This window comes from Leptinotarsa decemlineata, unplaced genomic scaffold (assembly GCF_025532065.1).
Source record: "Leptinotarsa decemlineata unplaced genomic scaffold, Ldec_3_MD MMD2_tig00000008_RagTag_RagTag, whole genome shotgun sequence".
NCBI classification, from domain to species: Eukaryota; Metazoa; Arthropoda; class Insecta; order Coleoptera; family Chrysomelidae; genus Leptinotarsa; species Leptinotarsa decemlineata.
The window spans coordinates 2,657,187-2,679,454 of NW_027412537.1; the positions used below are offsets into that span (position 1 = coordinate 2,657,187).

The window sequence follows — 22,268 nt, forward strand, 5'->3', positions numbered from 1 at the left end:
TGATTTATTTATGTTTATTTTCATTGTTCTGAATGAGTCCCTAAATATAATTCCAAAATAAATATTATTATTCCATATGCTGACTAATTCCGGAATTTCCTATTTTTATATCAAACAATGCATATTGCAAGACTATAATTACGAAATGTGGTATAAGAAAAATACAAAATAGTTTTCAATATAGTTTTTCTTTGCGAATTTCTTTATAGGTAACATAATTAGATTCTCGAAACTATTCAGCAGTTGGCATATTTTTTTAGTTACTATTTTTTCAAGTGAAAACATAAATTGAATTAGTAGTTGCTCGTTCTCATATTATCATACAGCCAAAGCTACTAAACCTAGAATCTTGAAATATGCAGGTAGGTTCTTTGTATAGCGTAAATAAGCATCAAAAAAGGTAATCAGAAATTTTCACCCCCAGGGGGAAAAATGGGTGTTCGAAGATTGTATTGAATTTCGCCAGTTTTGTTGCCGCGGGCAACAACAAGTCAGTTTATGCGTTACTTCAATTCAAACTGAAAATATTCTATAACAAACTCTGACATGAAATCAAAACTACAACCAACTTTCACCTTCTCTCGATGGTTCTGGAGTATTTTTCATGGATTCCAATGAGTTCCTGTAATTTTCTCATAACGACAATATAAAGGAATATGAATAACACCAACATCATAGAAGCAACTCCAACGAATATATTAAACGATAATGTTCCTTTCAACATCCACCATGACTCCAGTTGTATATCCATCGTTTTATAAGACAAATGGCTTCCGAACACAGTTATTACCGGAACTCCTGAAAATTGAACATTATGAAATAATAAATGTGAAATGAAATTTAACTGTTATGGAAAATGAGCTCGTTTCATGAGAAAAAACTAGTCATGATGTTCCCGTAAGGTAGAATACGTCGAGTTACTAGGTGAATTTCTAATAAAATCAAATGTTATGTGTTTTTTATGATACCAATGAAGTTCTGTCCCGATGATCTTTTTTTCTAAGGAAAAAACACAAGCACTACAGAAAAACCTTTTCTGAATGGAATCCAGCAGCTTCAGGGTATGCTTAGGGGCAGAGCTCCATACATAAGAACTATAGTCCAACGAAGGTCTGATCTGAGTTTTAAAAGCATCAAAAGTGGCTTAGCTGTGTACAGTTTTCTAGTTCGGAATAGTGTTTCAAGCTCCTGAGAAGCAGTCTTAACTTTTGCAAACATATGTTTGCAGCAGATAAAAATTAGAGACGCAATACTGTTATATAGGACAAATACATTTTCTGATTTTAAAAGCAGATACACAATCATAAATATAATTACATCTTTGGTATTCACTAGAAAGGAATCAGGTGAGTGATTAGATAGAATTCGAATCAAAATAATATGAATGGTTACACAACAATTCAATTAAGCTGATTGTTCGCCAGCCGCCTTTTCTAGAAAACAATGAAAATCATAATTAACACTTGGAAAAAACTACAAGCTTGAAGTTTCCCCAATATGGATCTCCAATAATATTATTCAAAAAACGAAATATTTGGTGATCATAACCGACACAGAGCTGCCCTAAAAAAGCAAAATAGAAATTATTCTTTCTGAAAAAGAAAGTATTCAAGCGGTCATTGAGATGACGAAGTGAAGCTCCTCTGAATGGAACATATTTGAATACCCTTTTTTAAGGAAAAGCAGTGATAATGACTCCTGTTTCCGAAAGCACGATGATCTTTTTACTCTTCTGTAGTTGTTATTCAAGTTAACTTTATCATAAATTTGTTATTAGTTAGTTTTCGCTTCAACAAAGCAAGCAAACGTTTGAAAGCAATTTATTTTGAATAATATCAGATTGTTTGAAAAGTTTTATTGATGAGTCTAGTTTTAACTGTAATAAAAAAGTGAATATTTATTTGATTCAATCGAAATAAGCAAAATTTTAATCAGTGCACTTTTGCCAAAGTAACGCCTATGGATTGCTTATCGGTGTCCAACCACTGTCCAATCCCGTCTTCTGTTGTCGTGAAGATCCAATTTTCATCACACGTGATGATGTGATCCAAAAAAGGATCGTTTTGGTTGTCCAAAAGCAAAGAAGGACAGACTTCGAAACGTGACAATGTCGAGCAATCGTTCAAATCGTGGGGTAACCACTTGTCTAGCTTTTTGGCCTTTCCAATACGTTTGAAACCATCAAAAACAGCATGAGAGTTGATGCCCAGTTCTTCCGTCAACCCACGCACCATTTGTGATGGGTCCGTCTCCACCAGGGTCCTCAAATCATTGTTATGTCAACCACTTCGGGACTCCTCTTCGAGGCTTCTCCGGAACGAAATTTGCAAACTTCTGTAGAAAATTCTATATCGATCCGTAAGTACCATGACACAGTAGAATAAATATTTATTCATTCATTTTTTCGGATTGATTCGGCCGTTACTTGATGAAGATCCATAGTAATTTCACAAACTACACCTCACGATTTGATCTCCACAAACTTTATTTGAGAAATATATTACGACATGTTTAATATTTTATACCACAGTTAATTACAATTGGGACTTTTATATACCTGAGGTACCTCTTCAATTATGATTACCTGAAGCATATTACCTCACTTCTACATCAATAATGATACTTTCTTGGTTATTTAAGAAAACAAGTTCAATAATGGTGATCTATTCGAATCCATATTATTGGAGTTTTTTCCCAACACCAAATCGTTATTTTCACACCTCGACTCGTGTTTCGATCACCAAGTGATCATCTTCAAGAGAAAGAGAAAACTCAGTTTTATCTAAACTCAGTTTTATCTTCCTCTTGAAGATGATCACTTGGTGATCGAAACACGTATCGAGGTGTGAAAATAACAATTTGGTGTTGGGAAAAAACTCCGGCAATATTCATTACTACACCAAAGGTTCCAAACAGTACATCATAAGTATTCAAATCCTGTTGGTCATTCATTAGAATGTTGGAAATTTTAAGTTAATTAATTTCCATTGCTTCCAAATGATTCAGTTTCAAACCTTGGAACTCTCCGTTAAAGATGTGATTTTCTTCTAAAAGATGATGCAATAATGAATGCAATAAACTTGTTTTTTTATTTACACAGCTCATATGATGTTTCGCGATTCCAAAATATTCTGCCAGTTTGACCAATATATATACCTTAGAACACGTTCCACAACCTGATTTATTTACTCCTGATTTCTCAAATTTGAATGTTTTGTCCTTATTATTTTCAACTTACTTTCCCAACGTATTACTTTTTCTGTTGTTTATCCAAAATACGTTGAAACTCTATAATTTTGATTTTGATTATATAACTTATCAATAGGAAAAACGTCTCGAATCGCTTTTGCGTAGACTTTTTTGGAAAGTGATTTGACTATTAAACCCAGCTTTAAACCCATTGTTTACTGCAATCTGATTGATGATATTTAGTTCTTTATTGCTATATAAATGATAAAAAAAGTTCAAAATATTCAAATCATATCTTTAATAAAGAGTTCGAAATTGTACACATAGGAAATGAAGGTTTGGAACTAAATCATTTGGAAGCAAAGGGAATAAACTTAAAAATTCAAACATTCTAATGAATGACCAACTGGATTTGAATAGATTATATTAGATTTTTTATTGGTCAAGTTATTAAACTTTAGTGCTATGATAAGTCAATAATGTATAAAATAAATGTAAATTACAATTAAAATAACTGAAAAGGGGTAGGTAGTACATGAATTTTGTATATGATACAGGCACAAAATGAAGTAAATAAATATATACATAAATGTAAAAATAAGGACACATAGAGACAGTACCTACATTGTCGATAGTCACTCTATAAAGCTGAAATCAGACGCATCATTGTGAGCATTCTCTGAGAGATGTTTTTTCAGTTTCCGTTTGAAATTAGGGATGATTGCATTTTTCATCGATTGGGACAGTGAGTTACATCTCCTTGTTATTTCTAGTCTTTGGTTTGGTGCTCTGATATTATCCTTGTTCCTTTTATTATACGAATGGTTGTTACCGTTTGTAGTAAACTTTTGTAAATTTTCTTGAATGTGTTCAAATTTCAGTATATTACACATGATGGCAGAGTTAATATTTTGAACTTAATGAACCAATTCTTACAGCTCTCCATTTGACCTATTCCAGCTAAAGCTTTGATTGCTCTTTTATGAATTTTAAATATTCTCGAGATATGAACAGAGGTGCCCCAGAATAGATCACCATTATGGAACTTGCTCTTTTAAAAAACTGGGGAAGTATTATTGTTGATGTAGAAGTGAGGTAATAAGTTTCAGGTAATCATAATTGGAGAAGTATATAAAAACTGTAGAGGTTTAGCTAATTTGATGGAGGTACTTTCAATTGTTGTTACCTATGGTATATAAATATTAGCGTAAGAAACAACTTGTAATATTCAAATCACTGTTGAAGAAGCTACTGTGTCGTTTGTGGAGATCAAATCGTAAGGTGTAATTTATGAAAATATTTATTGATATGGAGCTACAAAAACACATGACATTAAAACGGACAAAACTTTCAAAACGACCTATAGCTACAACACATTCAATGAACTCACCTGAGATGATTCCAATTACTGTATATTTTGAGGTCATTGGTTTTGGTACTTCAATGAGATCAGTAAAAACAATTAATAGTTTGCTCAAATGACTCGACATTCCTAATAATACGAAAGCCTCTATGGTTGTGATGAACAGCAAAAAATAAGTCTGCAATAAAAGTTGTCAAGCAGTTAAAAAAAGTTTTCATGGACACTCAGGACTATATCAATAATTGTTAATATCAATGACAATTTTTTGATCTTAGTCAAACTCGTGATTTCGAGGTTGAAATTGAAATTTCGAGAGAGAAAGATTTATTTCATTGAGTCGAACTTCCATTGTCTGATATGATAGAAACTGATTTGAAATCCCTGAGAAAATCTATAAAAACTAAAAAGATTAGCTGAAATAGAACAAATATATTAAGCAAAAAAACTAAAATTACAATGAAATACAATACAAGCAACAATAAAAAAATAAAAAAAATTGAACTATCAACACGATATGAAAATTAAAAATTATTAACAAGAAATGAAATCGGAGTGATGGAGGATCAGACTTTGGCTAGTATGACAGCAAGAGCCTCACAAAGAAGAGAAGCCGCCACAACCAGTACTTGTACTTCCCTACATCAGAGGATTGTCGAAAAGGATAAGAAGAATTGGGTCCAAGTATAACATCAGAACCTGCTTCAGATCTGGGAACACTATCCGTGGCAGCCTCATGAAAACCCGGCCACCAAACGCGGACTGCGATTTCAAGAATTGCATTTACCGGATACCCTGCCAGTGCGGAAAATCATAAATTGATGAAACTAAGAGGCCATTGAAAGTTCGCATTGCCGAGAACAAAAAACACACACAGCGAGAAGAAACCAACAAATCAGGAATAGCAGAGCATGTTTGGACTAATCAACATAACATCAAGAGGTCTCAAGCTGAAATCACCCACATGGAGGAACACTGGTTTAGGATAAAATTCGAAGAAGCCACATATATGTTGTCCAACAACGCATTTAGCCAAGCTAGCGTAGATATACGTAAAATATAGAAACCTATAAACAAGTGAAACACGACCAACTCCCTTCAAACGGTCAACTCCCGCTAAAACCGATGAAACGGAAAGAGGGAAGAGGGGATAGGTGAAAGCACTCAAATGACCTTCAAATATATGGAGAAATAAGTCCAGTTATTACCCGAAGACGATTGTGGATAATAACAATCGAAACGTCTTGAGGTGACTTGGCTTGAATTCTTTCAATTTTGACTTTTTATTTCTAGTTGTTGCTTGTATTTTATTCATTGTAATTTCATTTTTTTTGCTTGATATAATTGTTTTTTTTCAGCTAATCTTTTTAATTTTTATGGATTTTTTCAGGGATTTCAAATCAATTTAATTTATATCAGACAATGGAAGTCCACACTAATGAAATGTACCATGAAATATTGTCAAACACTTAAAAAAAACTGTCAGATTCCGAGTTCAAATTCTGAGTTCAAAATGAAAAATCTGATGGTGGAGTTAGAATGTCCAGTTTAATTTCAGTATTCTAAGATTAACGGCAAAATTTCTGATGAATGGAGATTGAAAAGTATGGTAACTTTTCGGTGCTTCTTGATATTTCAAATATGCTATTCAAAAAAGTACTCGTATTCTTGTTTCAATGTATCAATAACATCCGAAGTAATGTACAATTTTCTCCGAGATAAATTTTTACCTGGGGTGGTCCCGTGATTGTAGCAAGTGTGAACATCAGTCCTGTGGCAAATATTGATATGGAACATTGTAATTTGAGTGCCATTAGACACGATTTCTTCAACAAAATACAAGAAATCGCAAGACAAACAGTTGTGAATAATGCGAGCACCATTCCAAGACAACATCCTATCATTAGGATATATTGGCTAAAATCGGATTCTTCATATGAAGGCTGTAAAAAAATTAATGATGTAATAAAAAATACAGTCATTTCGCTATGAAATTAATTTATTTTGGAGGTCGCATAAAAATTGATGAAAATTAATTCATTACGTAGTGTATTTTCATCTCGTAATTTGGTTATCGTAGATGACTTACACTGCTCCGTTTTGTTTTGCTTTCATTAAAAGCTTTTAAATTTTCATGAAGTGTCTTTTCTTCACACTGTTTCCCATTTAAATTAGATTTTTGAAGGGAAATGAATATTGTGAAGATAGCATCAACTCTCTCAGAAAATCAATTCACGTTGAATGATATTTAGACATAGAAAATGTGATAAAACTAAATGGGGGATCATGAAGTGATGATGATAAGGTCCAGGTGGACAATGTTTATTGAATCTGAGAATTGCAGAGTTTCATTTCTTCGAATTCGGGTGATCTGGAATTCAGAAATGAATTTATGATGTGCTCTACTGGTTCAAATACTTCCTCATGAGCTTCGATCAGTATTACTCGATAGGAACGTTCTTGTATACGCTTCAAGAGCAAAATGAATCTTTAACATAGGGTTTATTCAAGTTTACCACAATTGTCATAGTTTCAAGGCACAAAACATTTTGATATAACTATAGGATCTTTCGTCGAACGCTTCCTATCTATAAATTAGAATAAAACAAAGTGTGTGTGAGATATCATTGAATTTTTTATCGTGTGAAAGACCTATTGATGCCATTATGTGTGGAATATAACATCGTTCAAATATCAGCCACGGCTTCTCTGGGTGGAGCGCATCGGATATGTCCAATTTACCATGACTCTAGCGCATAAATCAAGCTAAATTTAACCGATAGTATGCGTTTGAAAACCGCTGTGGATTATTCGCATACACCTGCGACTTGAGAAAACCCCACAAGAAAAAGTCTAACGGGGTCAAATCACACGATCTCGGTGGCCAGTACACATCACCTCCACGTGAGATGACCACGCCCTCAAATCGCTCTTGCAGAATATCCAATGTGGCATGAGCTGTGTGACACGTAGCGCCAAACTGTTGAAACCATATGTCGTTGGTGTCTAGATCATCCAATTCAGGCCATAAGAGGTTGGTGATCATCAACCTATAGAGCTCTTCGTTGACAGTGATGGCATGGTCAACGTCGGTCTCAAAGAAATATGAACCGAACACGCCGCTAACCCGAATCCACACCAAACAGTGACTATTTCGGGATACATTGGATGTTCTTGGATCTCATATGGATTGGTTTGGTCCCAAATTCTATAATTTTGTTTGTTTACGCACCCATTCAACCAGAAATTGGTCTCATCGCTGAACATTATTTTCTGATGAAAATAAAAGTCAGTTGCCCACTGCTCCATGGACCATTCAGCGAACACACGTCAGCGTCTATGGTCGTTTACCTTTCCTGGGTCTGTTGAATTTTGTACGGGGGCAGGCCCAAGTCACCACGCAGAATTCGCCAAGTTGTGGTCTACAAACCGCCAAATTTTTATGAGCAATGCGAAATCGACTGCCTCGGATTCTCCTGCACACTCTCACAGACAGCAGCGATGTTTTCGGTAGATTCGGCGTTTCGTCGACGTACGAATGTTCATTGATCGTACGAAGAACCATTGGACTCAAATCTATCCACAACATTGCGATTAGTCCTCTCGGTAGGACGATAATTGCGATCATAAAATGGGCGAAGAGCACGGTACGTTAGCGTTGCCCGAACAGAATATCCATTTTGATAAAACATTTGTATTATTTTTATGTATTGTTGAATGATGATTTGGCAAAACAGACTGAATGATTTGACAGATGTAGCTTCAACAAGATGGCCGTTATTTATTGTCAAAGTTGGGAAGTCCCTGTTGGAAGACTCTTTATAAGTAGATTGTACTTACCTTTGGAGTAAGTGCGAGCAACAAAGCGAAAATGCCACTTTTGGGGCAAATGCACCTCGTCTTCGAATCACTCAGTGTTTCCGTATAACAGCTATGGATATCCCAAGTATACGTGAACGTAGACAAATCAGCATAACCACATTTAACGCTCCAAGACTCGTCATTACTCCAGTTCATGTTGTTATTCAGTTCGTGTTTGAAATCGACGGCAATCGGATATATGTCTAGCAATTTTGGCAGCGGGAATATACTTACGATCTGAGAATATATTTCATATTCCAGCTCTGAGCCATCCCTGAAATATGCAAGCCATTGTTGGTGATATTGAGAAGAGAGAAGAAATAATGAATGCGGGGATAGCAGGGGCTAGGTCGGGGATTCATATTACACAATTCAAGATGAAGAAGTTGTATGAGTTCTGCGAGTATTATTGAATTAAACATATAGAACTGTTGTATAATATTTCTGGAAGTACAACTCAAATGATTCAACAATTATGTAATTTTGAAATATTTAGACAATATGCAGACATGTTTGATGAGAGAGAATACAGTTTGGAATTCGAATTTATTGCATCCATGTTTTATTATGGTCTACTTCTTCGAACAGCGAAGTAATAAAACATTTCCAAGTAGCTGTGACATAATTGAGTCGGTTGAAAAGTGTAATATGTAGTATTCATTTCGAACATTCGATGTAGTATGATTTGATATAACAAATTTGAAATGTTTTCGTATAGTTGTATGTATATGGTGAATACGAAAATTATGGAACACTTGCATTTTTCAATTCAAAAAAACAATTGTTTTCACTCTTGAGTTTTGATTAAATTTCAATACTTTCTATAAAAAGCACTCTTCAATGTATTCCATACCTGCACAAATCACCTCCTTGAATAAGACATATCATGTGATATTTTGAAAAATACTTCAATTAGGTACTCTATCACCTGAATAATATGAATTAAAATGCTTACTTTAGTTTTCTCTCCAATAGAAAAAAATGAGCAAATGTGATTTTTCTGTCAACGAAATGATTATTATTCTTAATGTATATTGTCAAATATGGAAAATCGTCATTAGATAATTCAAAACATTTCAAGGAAATACTTGAATAGAAAGCTGTTACAACCTTAAATTCAATATTTTGAAACAGAAACACTCAGTATTCACAATTCCATCCTTTAATATTCTTAAAATGCTTAAGAGAAATGTTCCATCTGATCACCACTTATGAAGAAATCGATGCCCAAAGCATGCTTACATATAAAATAAGATTGAGAGAACATAAAAAAACAATCAAACAGAATAAAATTAATTATTTTTCTAAAAAAATTGGGAATGCGGCCAACAAAACGAAGGAGACATGGAAAATAATAAATAGCGAACTAGGGAAACCAATGCATTTTTATGCTGGGGAGGGAGGCATTACTTTAAACTATGATTCAAATTCAGTTGGGAATGCGCAAAACACATCTGAATTATTTGCTCAGTACTTTTTAAACACTGTTACATCTATCATAGCCACCAACTTTGGACAGAACTTAACCCTACCCTGCACCAGTAGTACGAATATCAGTATCAAACACCCCTTTGATAACAGCCCAATATTAGAATCTGAAATATATGACGCTCTCAGATCAATGAAAAATAAAACGTCAACAGGCATTGATGAAATATCAATAATTACAGTTAAAGAAATAATCAGTGCTATAATTGATCCCCTTACCTATTTGATGAACCAGTCTTTCATACAAGGGTACTTCCCAAAGGAATTTAAGAAGGCTTTGGTAATTCCCCTATTTAAAAAAGGAAATCGTGCTGTGATTGATAACTATAGACAGATCTCTCTACTATGCTCGCTCTCAAAATTGTACGAGAAAATTGTAGCCTCCAGAATAAGGGAGTATGTAGAAATCAACAACATATTATGTAACAACCAGCATGGTTTCAGGAAAAATCGTTGTATAGAAACAGCCTCTTATCACTTTCTCAGCAACATATATTCCAACTTGGACGGTGGTAATTTTGTTATAAGTGTATTCTTTGACTTGTCAAAGGCATTCGACTCTGTGTCATGGAATTTTCTGTCCAATAAGTTGATTGCACTTGGTCTCCCAAACAATGTATTAAGATGGTTAGGCTCATATATGGAGGGGCGCTGTATGTCAGTCAAATATGGAGGAACCATGTCAGATGAGCATGCTGTTAAACTAGGCGTTCCCCAGGGCTCAGTTTTAGGACCATTATTATTCATTATATTTATCAATGATTTGCCTGAATATGTGAGGGACTGCCACATAACGATGTTTGCAGATGACACCACTGTTACAGTCACTGGACATACTATGGACGACGTGATAACCAGAATTAGTAACATCATCGATAAATTCACTTCTTGGTGTGAACGCAACCGACTAGTCTTGAACACCTCAAAATCAGTGACAATGAAATTTTATGACAGAAATAATAATACTCAAGATGCAGTATTCTCTATTGATGAAATAGATATGTCACAAGAAGTAAAATTTTTAGGAACAGTTGTGGATGAAGCCTTGAATTGGAACTCTCATATTGATAGTGTCTGCAAGAAACTCAATAAAGCATTTTTTGCAATAAAGCAGATGAAAAACTATGTAGATCAGAAAAGTCGTCTGATTAGCATCTATTATGCAATGGCTTTTTCACATATTTCCCTGAACATCATGTCTTGGGGGTGCGGTTCGGATTTCAATAGGGTATTTATAGGACAGAAACGTATTCTGAGACTAATTTTTGACTGGAATATCGTGAAAGTTGTAAATCAGTGTTCATGAGAATGAAATTGCTGTCTGTCCCAGCACTCTATATTTTTAAATGTGTAGTTTTTATTAGAAAAAATCTTACAACTCTCACAACTAATGGATCCTCTCACAATTTTTATACACGTCACGCTGATCAATTGAGAATACCCCTCCACAGGACAGCTAAATTTCAAAAATCACCCTTATATAATGGGATCATCCTGTATAATAAATTGCCATCCTCGATTAAAAATCTGAAATCCAAAAAATGTATTCTATAACCGTGTTAAATCCTTGCTCATTGAAAAGTGTTACTATAGTCGTCAGGAATACTTAAATGATAATTTAATGTAGTTATTTTATGAATGAGTGTAATGTGAATGTTATAAATGTTATTTATTAGTGTTACAGTATGCTTTTTGTTTTTAATTAACCTGTCATATGTGCATATTGTACCTATTGACGAAAATAAATCAGTATTAATTTTATTATTATAATATAAGATATATCTTACTGACAATTGCTTTTGTAAGTGTTTATATTTTTATTCTTTTGTGTTTTTACTACATATCGTTTTTGTTGGTTCACAATTTTTTTTTATACTTCATTTCAACTATGTACTAAGGGTAAATAGTTTGATTTAATTGGCGTACCATATGTGTATATATATATATATATATATATATATATATATATATATATATATAAATAAATCGATTTAATTCGTGTGGTTGCAGTCAATAGCTGGGCTGTTACAAAGAAAACTCTTTGTTATATGTCAAGCTTTCGGTATATTTCACACCTTCGTCAGGACAACTACAATAATAAGATTATATATCTTGTAAAAAATATATAAATATGGAGAACTTACTAACGTGAGAATAAAATATAAAATGGTTCAAAAACAGATAGAAAAACATTAATAAATGACAGTTGATAAAAATTTTGGCTGACAATGTCAAGTGGGAAAATTCTGAATGATACTCGAATTACTAGATCTTTTATTTTCTTTATCATATTTCAGTAGGTACGTGTAAATAAAATAAAATAAATAAAAAAAAAAAAAAAAAGATCTAGTAATTCGAGTATCATTCAGAATTTTCCCACTTGACATTGTCAGCCAAAATTTTTATCAACTGTCATTTATTAATGTTTTTCTATCTGTTTTTGAACCATTTTATATTTTATTCTCACGTTAGTAAGTTCTCCATATTTATATATTTTTTACAAGATATATAATCTTATTATTGTAGTTGTCCTGACGAAGGTGTGAAATATACCGAAAGCTTGACATATAACAAAGAGTTTTCTTTGTAACAGCCCAGCTATTGACTGCAACCTCACGAATTAAATCGATTTATAGTTAATCCAGTCACTAATTATTCTGTTATATATATATATATATATATATATATATATATATATATATCAAAATTGATACGATTACAGAATATAGAAATATAAGACAATCTCAAAAAACGCAAACTTGCACGAATGCGCATTAAGCATTTTGCCTTAGTATGATGACCGGAGCAAAGTTGCAACCTCAGCATATGAATCTTTTGAAATTCATTCAGTATCCATTGATCACACTTCAGAAACGGTTCCAGAGTATTTTTTAGAATGCAGCACATCTCCTGTTCTTCGATTCTGCTGGGTAGCAGTATTATGTGAGTTTTTTGGTGATTCTTTGTACTTTTTCTCATTTATTCAATGTTAGTTCATTCCAGAGCGTATTTTTCTTATTTTTTTTACTACGGTTTGGATGAATGAGGGTTGGGTGAAACAGCGATAAATCCTCTCGTAACGAACAAAGGGAGTAATGAGTTGCGACAGTATGATGCTCTCATACACCAAAATCCTTGGTATACGTTGATACTCTGGTGGAAATGTGTTTGCAAATGACAGGAATTTCAACATTATCGAAATAAGAATTCAAGAACGAGAGAAAAAATGGAACTGTGAAATCACCGAAACCATCTTTAGAAAGGAAAACTGTTGATGAGAACTACCAACTTGCAACTAGAAGAACAGTACATTCATTTAACTTTGAGAAAGAAATACCGACCCTCGACAAAATGATGGAAGCCTTGAAAGAAGATCAAAGTATGTCTTCAATGATAGTTGTGGAAAACTTTGAAGGAACCTAATTTTATTGTAAGAAACCAAACAGAAAATCCCCCTCTATCGAAAGTGATGAAATCATTTGCTGAGGGAGACATTACCTAAGGAATGTTTCGACATGAGGATAGAAAGATTCATTATTTGGACGAAACTAGGCCTAACGGAGGATATACTATTGAAAATACGTGGCAAGAGAAAAACATTACAAGTTCATGTCAAGCATTTTTAGAAGTCTGGTCTATCGGATTGAAGAGGGCTTCTGGAAAAGAAAAGCGACTGTTTACCACACACATTGAAAGAGTTGAGAACGACCACCAAAAAATATAAACGGCAATGTGTTTGAAGAATATATTGAGCAAATGTCAGACCTTATTTCACCTAATTTTGTGATTGTAATAGATAATGCAAGTTATCATTCCAGAACAGTACAAGGAATAGCAATTGATGCATGAAAAAAAGCGCATATCATTGAGTGACTTCAACAAAAAAACATTTCCTCAGTGCATTGTAGTTATATGGATACTAAAATCCCCCAGTTCAGTCACAAAACGGAAAGTTCTTGAGTTGAATATTTCCATGCCACTTAGAAGATCTGGAGAATTATAATGAAACCAAAGAAAAATCTGACTGGCAAAATCTTTGGACTGACGGAAAACTAAAATGCTCAAAACCAAGTGTGAATAAGCGAATTTCACTGTTGGAATTGACCAGAAAAAAACAAGTGGTTCTCACTCGTATGCGAATAGGCCATACAAGAATGATACCCCTCTACTTGCTCCTAGGAGAACAACAACCTGTTTACATGCCAAACAGTACTAACAGTACAACATATACCAGTAGAATGTCCAGAGTATGAGGAAACCAGGAGACAACATAACTGGGGCAATGAAAGAAATTCTATGTGATGATAAACGAATGTTGAGCAACCTGATGGCATTTTTGACAGCCGTAGATATGATGAATGGAATTTGAAGAACAAATAGCAAGTACGCGGCTAAAAACCTAGCAGTTGATGCCGCAAAAAAAGTGTTTGCAAATAGAAGAAGTGAGAGGGTACGGTCCTGTTCTTTGATGAAGAATCACATATCTATCAAGAAGAGAATTTAATGAAAACATTTGTTGAACGCGCAAAAATATTGCATGAATCAATTCTGACTCGGCGAATGCGATTCAACGCGATTTGGCTTCGAAAGTTGGTTAAAATAACATGTTCTTGTATGACACCAGAAACGAAAAATTATCTTACATAATGAAGTTTTTCACTCCGTGCGAAAAAAAGGTCTATATGTATGTTTTTTTTAATGGTTATATGATTCTTCACAAGCATCATGAATATGCATCACTGAAATACCTTGTGCACATTTAATTTTCATTCTGTGTTTCAGTCTATTATTAATGTTCCTTTTTCCATAATCGTACATTATCATCAGACACAATCTAATTTGTAATATCCTGAGCCTTGACTGATCCGATCTTTTTAGTGTAATACTGTGTTTTCTTATAGTAAATGCTCATTATGAAAGCAAAACGCTGACAGAGATAGAGTACTCGAATAAAAGTTTGTGATTTCGTTATGATTTGCTACAGCTGGAAAACGCGAGTTTATAATGCTCTACCGGTCCACCATATTTTTGTATCACAAACGGATGACAAACAAAATATTTTTTGAGCGCTGCATCGTTGTGCGTTTGGTTATTGGAAAAACTATATTGTATTTTTATCGAATTTTTCTTAATCGAATGTTATGATTGAATGTTTTACATTTATCTCAACTGAATGGTCCAATTTCTCATGATGCTCTTTTCCTTGATATCATGTTCAATATATTTTTGTGTATGTGTTTGGATAGGTTTTCGCGGTCACTAATTTGATATACAATACAAATATTGGCCCCGAACAGGAAAGTGACCAGTGTGAACTTAGATCTGAACACAGCAAGCATAGAGCTAGCGACGGGGTGAAGTCGCAGGTCCTCTAGAATTGTAGATTTAGTAGAGTACACTTTCGACTTCAGGTTTCCCTACAGAAAGAAGTCCATCGGTGTGAGATCAGGCGATCTAGCCTTCCATTACTACACTGGACCCTTCTACCGATCCAACGCATTGAAAAACATTCGTCTAGAAACTGTCTCACCCAGACATCAAAATGTAGGGGTGCACCATCCTGCTGGAATGTAATTGCTATTGAATTGTCATAAATTTCTAAAATTTGTGTAATCAAAGGATCTACACAGTCTTGTAATAGACTGAAGAATGTCTCTCCATTGAGATCACCTTTAATGAAGAATGGTCCAACAATATGATTACCAAGAATTCCGGTCCAGACAGTAAATTTTTTTGGGTTTGTGAATGTGTTTTCATCACCAAATGAGGATTCAGATCGCTCCAGTAACGACAATTGTGTCTATTCACTTCACCATTCAACATGAAAGAATTGTCATCTAAAAAACATGTATTTTATAGTAGATTTGGGTTATTGGTCAATTTCTCGCTGAACACCTCACAAAACTGAAGTCGACGATCAGGATCATCTTAGTTTAATTGCCGAACTAGCCTCATTTCGAAAGGATGGAATTTGTAGGCTTTCAAAATCAGAAAAACACTAGTAGCTGATACACCAAACGCTCTAGATACTTGTCTTCTGACAGGACGGGATACTTCATGTTTTCTGTTGTGGAAAGAAACTGAATTTCGAAGCATATCCATTAACTGTTCAACGTTTTGATGGCTCACGTTGTGCTCTGGATGATTCGTATTATAAATTCTTGCAGCAGCTTTTTTGGCACAGTCATTATTTCGACAATGGGTTGCAACAATTTCGATTCTTTCTACAGTAGAAAAACAATTTTGGAACACAGTGAACAAGGATAACTGAATAATAATTCCTGTGAAGAAGTGACAGTGACCAACTATCTACTTTTTGTTCTGCGACAACTAGATTCAACATAAACTACGAGTTCAGAAAAAACAAACAGTGTCGTCCATTTCAAAACATTTACTACTAATTGAATGAATTCTACAAATCTAGAAAACCTTCAACTTAAAATTTTTCGGAAATGCTGATTTCTGACTTCGGACAGCTTCAATAATGTCATTTTGAACACTTTGTCCGTTGATTGTGTTGCCATTGATATAACTTTTGTTGATTTCCCCAATAAAATGAGCGACAGCGAATTTTCTGTTTTCCTCAAATGAAACGTTCAACATTCAAATTTCTCACTAAGAAATGAAACAATTTCGAAAAAAATTATAGAAGTATTAGAGAGGACAAACTACCTTTCAAATGATATATCACTCGACCCCCCATGCAATTGAAAAAAATAGAGGGGGTAGTTGCTGACCGCGTGGGAGAGAAGGTTCGGGTATGATTTCCTTATCAGAAACAGTCACGTGTTCTTTGAAATTTTCGATTACTCGTCCGTTTCTGACTCACAGGGACGGTCAAGTTTTTGTTGGAACGCCCTATAGTATTGCTTGTGGTTTAAATAGTCGCAACAACTAGCGAAAATGATTTTTTCAATTCCAAGCCATAATAGCAATAAAGATTAGTTTAACGAAAAATCTTACATTAGATTTCTCTTCAAATATGTTCAAGTCTTTTCTTGTGGAGATATGGTAATATGTAACTGAAGCTTATAATCCTTGGAATCTCGGAGACAATTATTCAACTCCAATGGAACGAAAATCCCAGACAAAAGAGTCTACTCTGGATAGAACACTATTATTCGGAAAAGCACACATTGCCTGCGATACTGAGGCAATATCCTCGAGATATTAAAAGCTGTTATAGAAATTTGTGGTGTGGTGAAAGTAAATTCGTATGAGCGAGTGGTTCAGTATGAATACGAATAATTACTGGAAAGGATGAAACTAGATTATAGGCATAGAAATGGGATTGACTTTGTATGAGATTATACTTGACAATCGATTCTTGATTGTCTGATTAGGAAAATATCATATTATCATAGAATACAAGATATATTATTATTATCGAGTTCATGAAAACGTGTTTTTGAGTTCGTAAATAAAAATGATATATGCATCAGCTAACTACCGTATTGGCGGAATTTTGTTTAATGATAAAATACAGTTGACAACTATTAACAAGTAAACAACATCTTTTGGGAAAGAAGTTTTTGGCTTTCTACTACTCCATCTGATACAAAAAAAGGGATGAGAGAATCTTCCAAAGAAAGGAAGGAAGTAATCAATTTGAAACTCTATACATGAATGTGTAGATCATGCAAAGAAGTAACTTTCAGACACAAACTGAAAGAAAGTCCTCCTGAAACAGCTACTTTCATAAAAACATTGAATTACACGAAAGAAAATAATTCTTTCGAAACAAATACTTCTATATGAACACTGAATTATACAGAAGATACTTTTCTCTACTCAGTTTGTATTTCAAACATTTGTTGTGGAATAAGAATCAGATATCATTCACATGAGTTCTACTTTGAATGAATGATATCAGATGGAGTAGTAGAAAGCCAAAAACTTTCTTTCCCAAAAAAATTAATCACCCCTAAAAATATAACCCCTTCAATTTAAACAACATCCTTTTTAGTTTCACTCTTTGTTACAATCATTTGAAATGGTGAAACGAAAATGTTGTTACGGCCTGGCGTGTTAAAATTGAAACATGTGGATTTATTTCAGCATATACCGAAACACTAATAATAATAATGATAGTAATAATAATAATTTCAATCAGCGTTAAAAAAACAGTGTTAACTGGATAGATGATATGAATCGACATTCGATTTATTTTGGAGAAATGACACTCTGAACTGTAATTACAAATGTTTCGAGTTACTAACAGGTTATCATTTATTTGAGTGAAAATTTTTGATCGAAATATCGAAAGTTGTTTATAACAATATCAAAAGTGACTCTCTGTCACTGTGTAAACGCTTGTATCGGATGTAAATTTTTTAGAGTGCCATTTCAGAAACTGCAGTAGCGGTAGTTTTTCAAAAGATTATCAGCATGATCTCGATGATATTACTTTTCTGCAACTCTTCTTATGACGAAAATAACGCGTATTGATCCAATTCTTAGAAACTCCCTATGAAAATAGGTATGTGATTCTATTCACAGTGACACGGAGACCAAAATCAAGTGAAAATTTTCTGGGAGTACCGTTTGATGTAATTTCTAATCAACTTTCAATACCGCCATTTCTTTATTTGTGATGATTTGTTTCGAAAAAGTACACATATACTCTATAATACATTTTTAAGACTTTTTCCATACTTCCACAACATAGGCAGGTGAATATAAACAATAAATTAATAGAATCTTCACTGCGCTTTCACCGCGTTTTCTAGATGGCTCTAGTTTTCGTATATCTGGTGACGTCACGTCTAATCATGCTGAAACGCTTCATTTTTGCAGTCATGAAAAGTGAAAGTGAACCCTAACAGGTGAGTTACTAGACTGTCTTGCACTGAATTAGTTTTGAATATTCAACTCATTTTACTTTCATTTATATCTACCACTACTATGAAAATTGCGGAAACTTCCGCCGAAACGTTGGTAACTCGACTGTAAACACGAAGTATCGTTTCACTCTCCAATTTCATATCATTATTTTTTCACAAACTACACCTGAACGATTTGATCTCCACAAACTTTATTGAAAAAATATATCATAACATGTTTCGCTAAACATTAGCTTTTTCAAGTGATTATAATACATCAAATTATCCTTACCTTCATATTTATATACTCCAAGTAACCATAATAGAGAATAACTGAAAAAAATTACCTGAACCTCTACATCTCGTACCTGTTCAATTATGATTGAGGCAATATGCTTCAGGTAATCATAATTGAACAGGTACGAGATGTGGAGGTTCAGGTAATTTCTTGCAGGTAGTCTCAATTATGGTTACTTGGAGTATATAAATATGAAGGTAAGGATAATGTGATGTAATAATCACTTGAAAACGCTAATGTTTAGCGAAACATGTGATATATTTTTTCAATAAAATTTGTGGAGATCAAATCGTTTAGGTGTAGTTTGTGAAATTACTATGGATCTTCATCAAGTAACGGCCGAATCAATCCGAAAATTCATATCATTATGTGGATTACTTGGCATATTCTGAAGACATCAAAAGTATAATTCTCAAGTTATAAGGTGAAATTGAAATTTCAAAAATTAGAGTTTTTTAATAATACGGTGGAATCATTTCTAAATCTGACTAGATCAGATTATTCTAGAACATTGTTTAGGCGACCAATGAACTGGGCTTGGTTCTTTACACCAAACGAATTAAAGCTTCGTCACCGAGTTGGCATTCTCTCAAATCAAACAATTTTTCATGCTGGTAATTGAAATTAAAACTCACTTCAATCTGATGAACGAACGTGGTGGCAAGAAACAGGATAAGTTCCTGAATATAATCCCCGTCACAAGTCTTGAACTCTCAGTCGACTGATCGACTATGTTTGTTCCTGATAACTGAACACTTGCCCAGTTATAATACCTAAAATCAAAAATTGTTAGTTATGATATTCTATTGTTATTGTCATCTTTTAAGATGTCTACTGATAATTTTGTGTTGAAATAATTATCAGATCAAAAAAAAACGCGAGTTTTGAATGTGTGCAACTAGAATTTGAGAAAGAAAACAACGGCTTGATATACCATCAGTTCAAGATGAGGAGGAAACCGTAAAAAAACAAAGTTGATTGAACTCATTGCCACTTTCCGAATTGTATGAGATCCTACGTTTTATGTTCGAGAAACTATCACCAATTTCCAAACAGGACAAAAGGATTAGCTGGTATGTTATTTGGATAAACTTTAAAATGAGCAACTTTTAACTAGTTTGACCGACTTTGTATCTTCTTCGATTTTCGATTCTTTCATATTGGCCCTCCTCATTTTGGACATAGTGTATATTATACTGGTTGCTTTTCTTAGCTGTTTCCGCTATTACTCTCTTGGATATGGTGAGATTCGGAGCACAGTGGAATATTACAACCAATATCTTACCACGTGTTCCGTCCGGGTTGCCGTGGACCTTCAACCGCACTTAGGATGAGATTCTCATCCAACGCGTTCAGTGCTGTAGTATCGAAGGATTCGACGGTACACGGCCATCGGATTAGTTATAATAAATGGTCGGAAACCGATTTTGATTTTTTTTACTCGCTGATGTTATTATTGTTTTTAGTTTTTATAGTTGGTTGTAAGTAACTTACCACAAAATCGTCTATAATATCCTTAAATTTCGCACACGCCTATGGTAAAAGAACGAAATTGGCTCCGCACTTCGTTTCGAGGTCACCGAGAACTTTGTGAATTCATGAATAAATGTAGTGGGAGTGGACTTACTGATTAATTTTTACTATGCTCAGAGGTTGGCTGAATAAGCCAAAAGTTGCCTCGTTGGAAAATAGAATGAAGGAATCGTAAAATGATTATGTAATTATTTTATTTTCAGTTCGTCAATGAAACATTCATTAAACTCAATTGCAGTTGATGTCTTTGGGTTCGAGTTGAATTTAGATTTTTGCAAATATTTCGGAAACTCGAACCGATTTTCACGATTTAAAAAGAAAAACATTTTCTACAAATTTGTAATTTTTGAATAATTCAATAGTCCGTAAGTCCCCTTTTCTGAGATAGCAATAAAAATTTGATAAATCACGAACGGTTTTTCAAATATTTATTTGTGAGGAGGATTCAAATATTGATAAATATTGAGAAAAGTTGTAGCTTCCTGACGAACTACTGAACTAGTATTCAATAGTAAATCCTTCAGGATGAAAATTATATGAGACGTCAGTGTTCAGTACTAGTATTCATTATTATCGTCGCTCTGTCATCTTACCCTGTTAGTTGTTGATGAACATCAGGGATGTGAAAATACCCGCTGTCATCGCTATGACTTATATTCAATATATTCACGTCGATGACATCAAATGGTAAATGATAATTATAACTGTCAGTGTAACTAACGATGTTTGTTGCTAATATCGACAGGTGCTCGCTGATCAACTCCATTACAAGTCTCACTTCCTGAAAAATGAATATTGAAATTGTAGTAATTGCTGTGATTTCATGATACCGAAGTGTTTTGAAAATTTGATAATTCTCTTATACCAGAAGACTGCTTTCATTAAAAAGTTGTCATTTGATTTGATATATACTACATTTGTACTACACAGGCCGTTTTTTTAACTGATCTCAGAAACGGTAAGACTCTGAAGGCCGGTTGAATTGAACAAAAGTTTACTATTTTGGAAAACTAGAATAATCTCTTCTCAAATCAAGAATATCAATGATTGTTTTAGAAACATTCGCCAGAAACTAGAATTTTGACTTTTGACTCTACCAGCCTCCATATAAAATTATATAATGAAGGCAGAGAAACTTTCAATACTGTTTCATTATAAGTAGGTATGAATCAATTTGCAATGCGACTTTTCGTTAATTAGATTTCATCATCAACTTTATTTTTTTGTACAGTTTTTTTCACCGATTTTTGTAGCCACAGTAATAACAAATTCAGCAATGTATTAAAAAATAGGACCATATTCGTAAAAATAAAGTTGAGGATAAAATCAAATGAACGAAACGTCACATTGCAAATGGGTTCATAAGATTATAACGAATATGAGACATTACTGAAAGGTTTTCAGCCTTTTTTGTATCATTCTGAAGGGAGGCGGTGGAGCTGAACAAAGAAATTTGACCATTCTAGTTTTTGGCGAATATTTCAAAAACAACCACCGATATCCTCGATCTGGAAAGAGATTATTATAGCTTCTCAAAATTGAAAACTTCCATCACATCACGCCGACCTTGTAGATCTTACAAGATAGCAATAGAATAGCAAGATACGTTTCCAAGATAACAATGGTGGCATCAGTCACAAAAATGGCCGGTATATTTGTCCAAGCAACACCTCAATAGTAACGTCAGTGGAACTGTGTGAATTAATATACTCAAGTT

At 33.9% G+C, this 22,268-nt stretch overlaps 1 protein-coding gene across 1 annotated transcript in view; it reads right to left on the reverse strand.

Annotated features, from left to right (window-relative positions):
* The window catches only part of LOC111512485 (uncharacterized), a 149,746-nt gene that overhangs the window by 4,948 nt on the left and 122,530 nt on the right, over nt 1-22,268 (reverse strand). Inside the window, exons 12-17 of the mRNA XM_074170868.1 lie at nt 21,145-21,332; nt 19,654-19,791; nt 8,390-8,684; nt 6,280-6,492; nt 4,580-4,730; nt 576-798 (exon numbers count right to left, since the gene is read on the reverse strand). Coding sequence (XP_074026969.1) covers nt 576-798; nt 4,580-4,730; nt 6,280-6,492; nt 8,390-8,684; nt 19,654-19,791; nt 21,145-21,332 — 1,208 coding nt within the window. The remainder of the gene's footprint in view (nt 1-575; nt 799-4,579; nt 4,731-6,279; nt 6,493-8,389; nt 8,685-19,653; nt 19,792-21,144; nt 21,333-22,268) is intronic.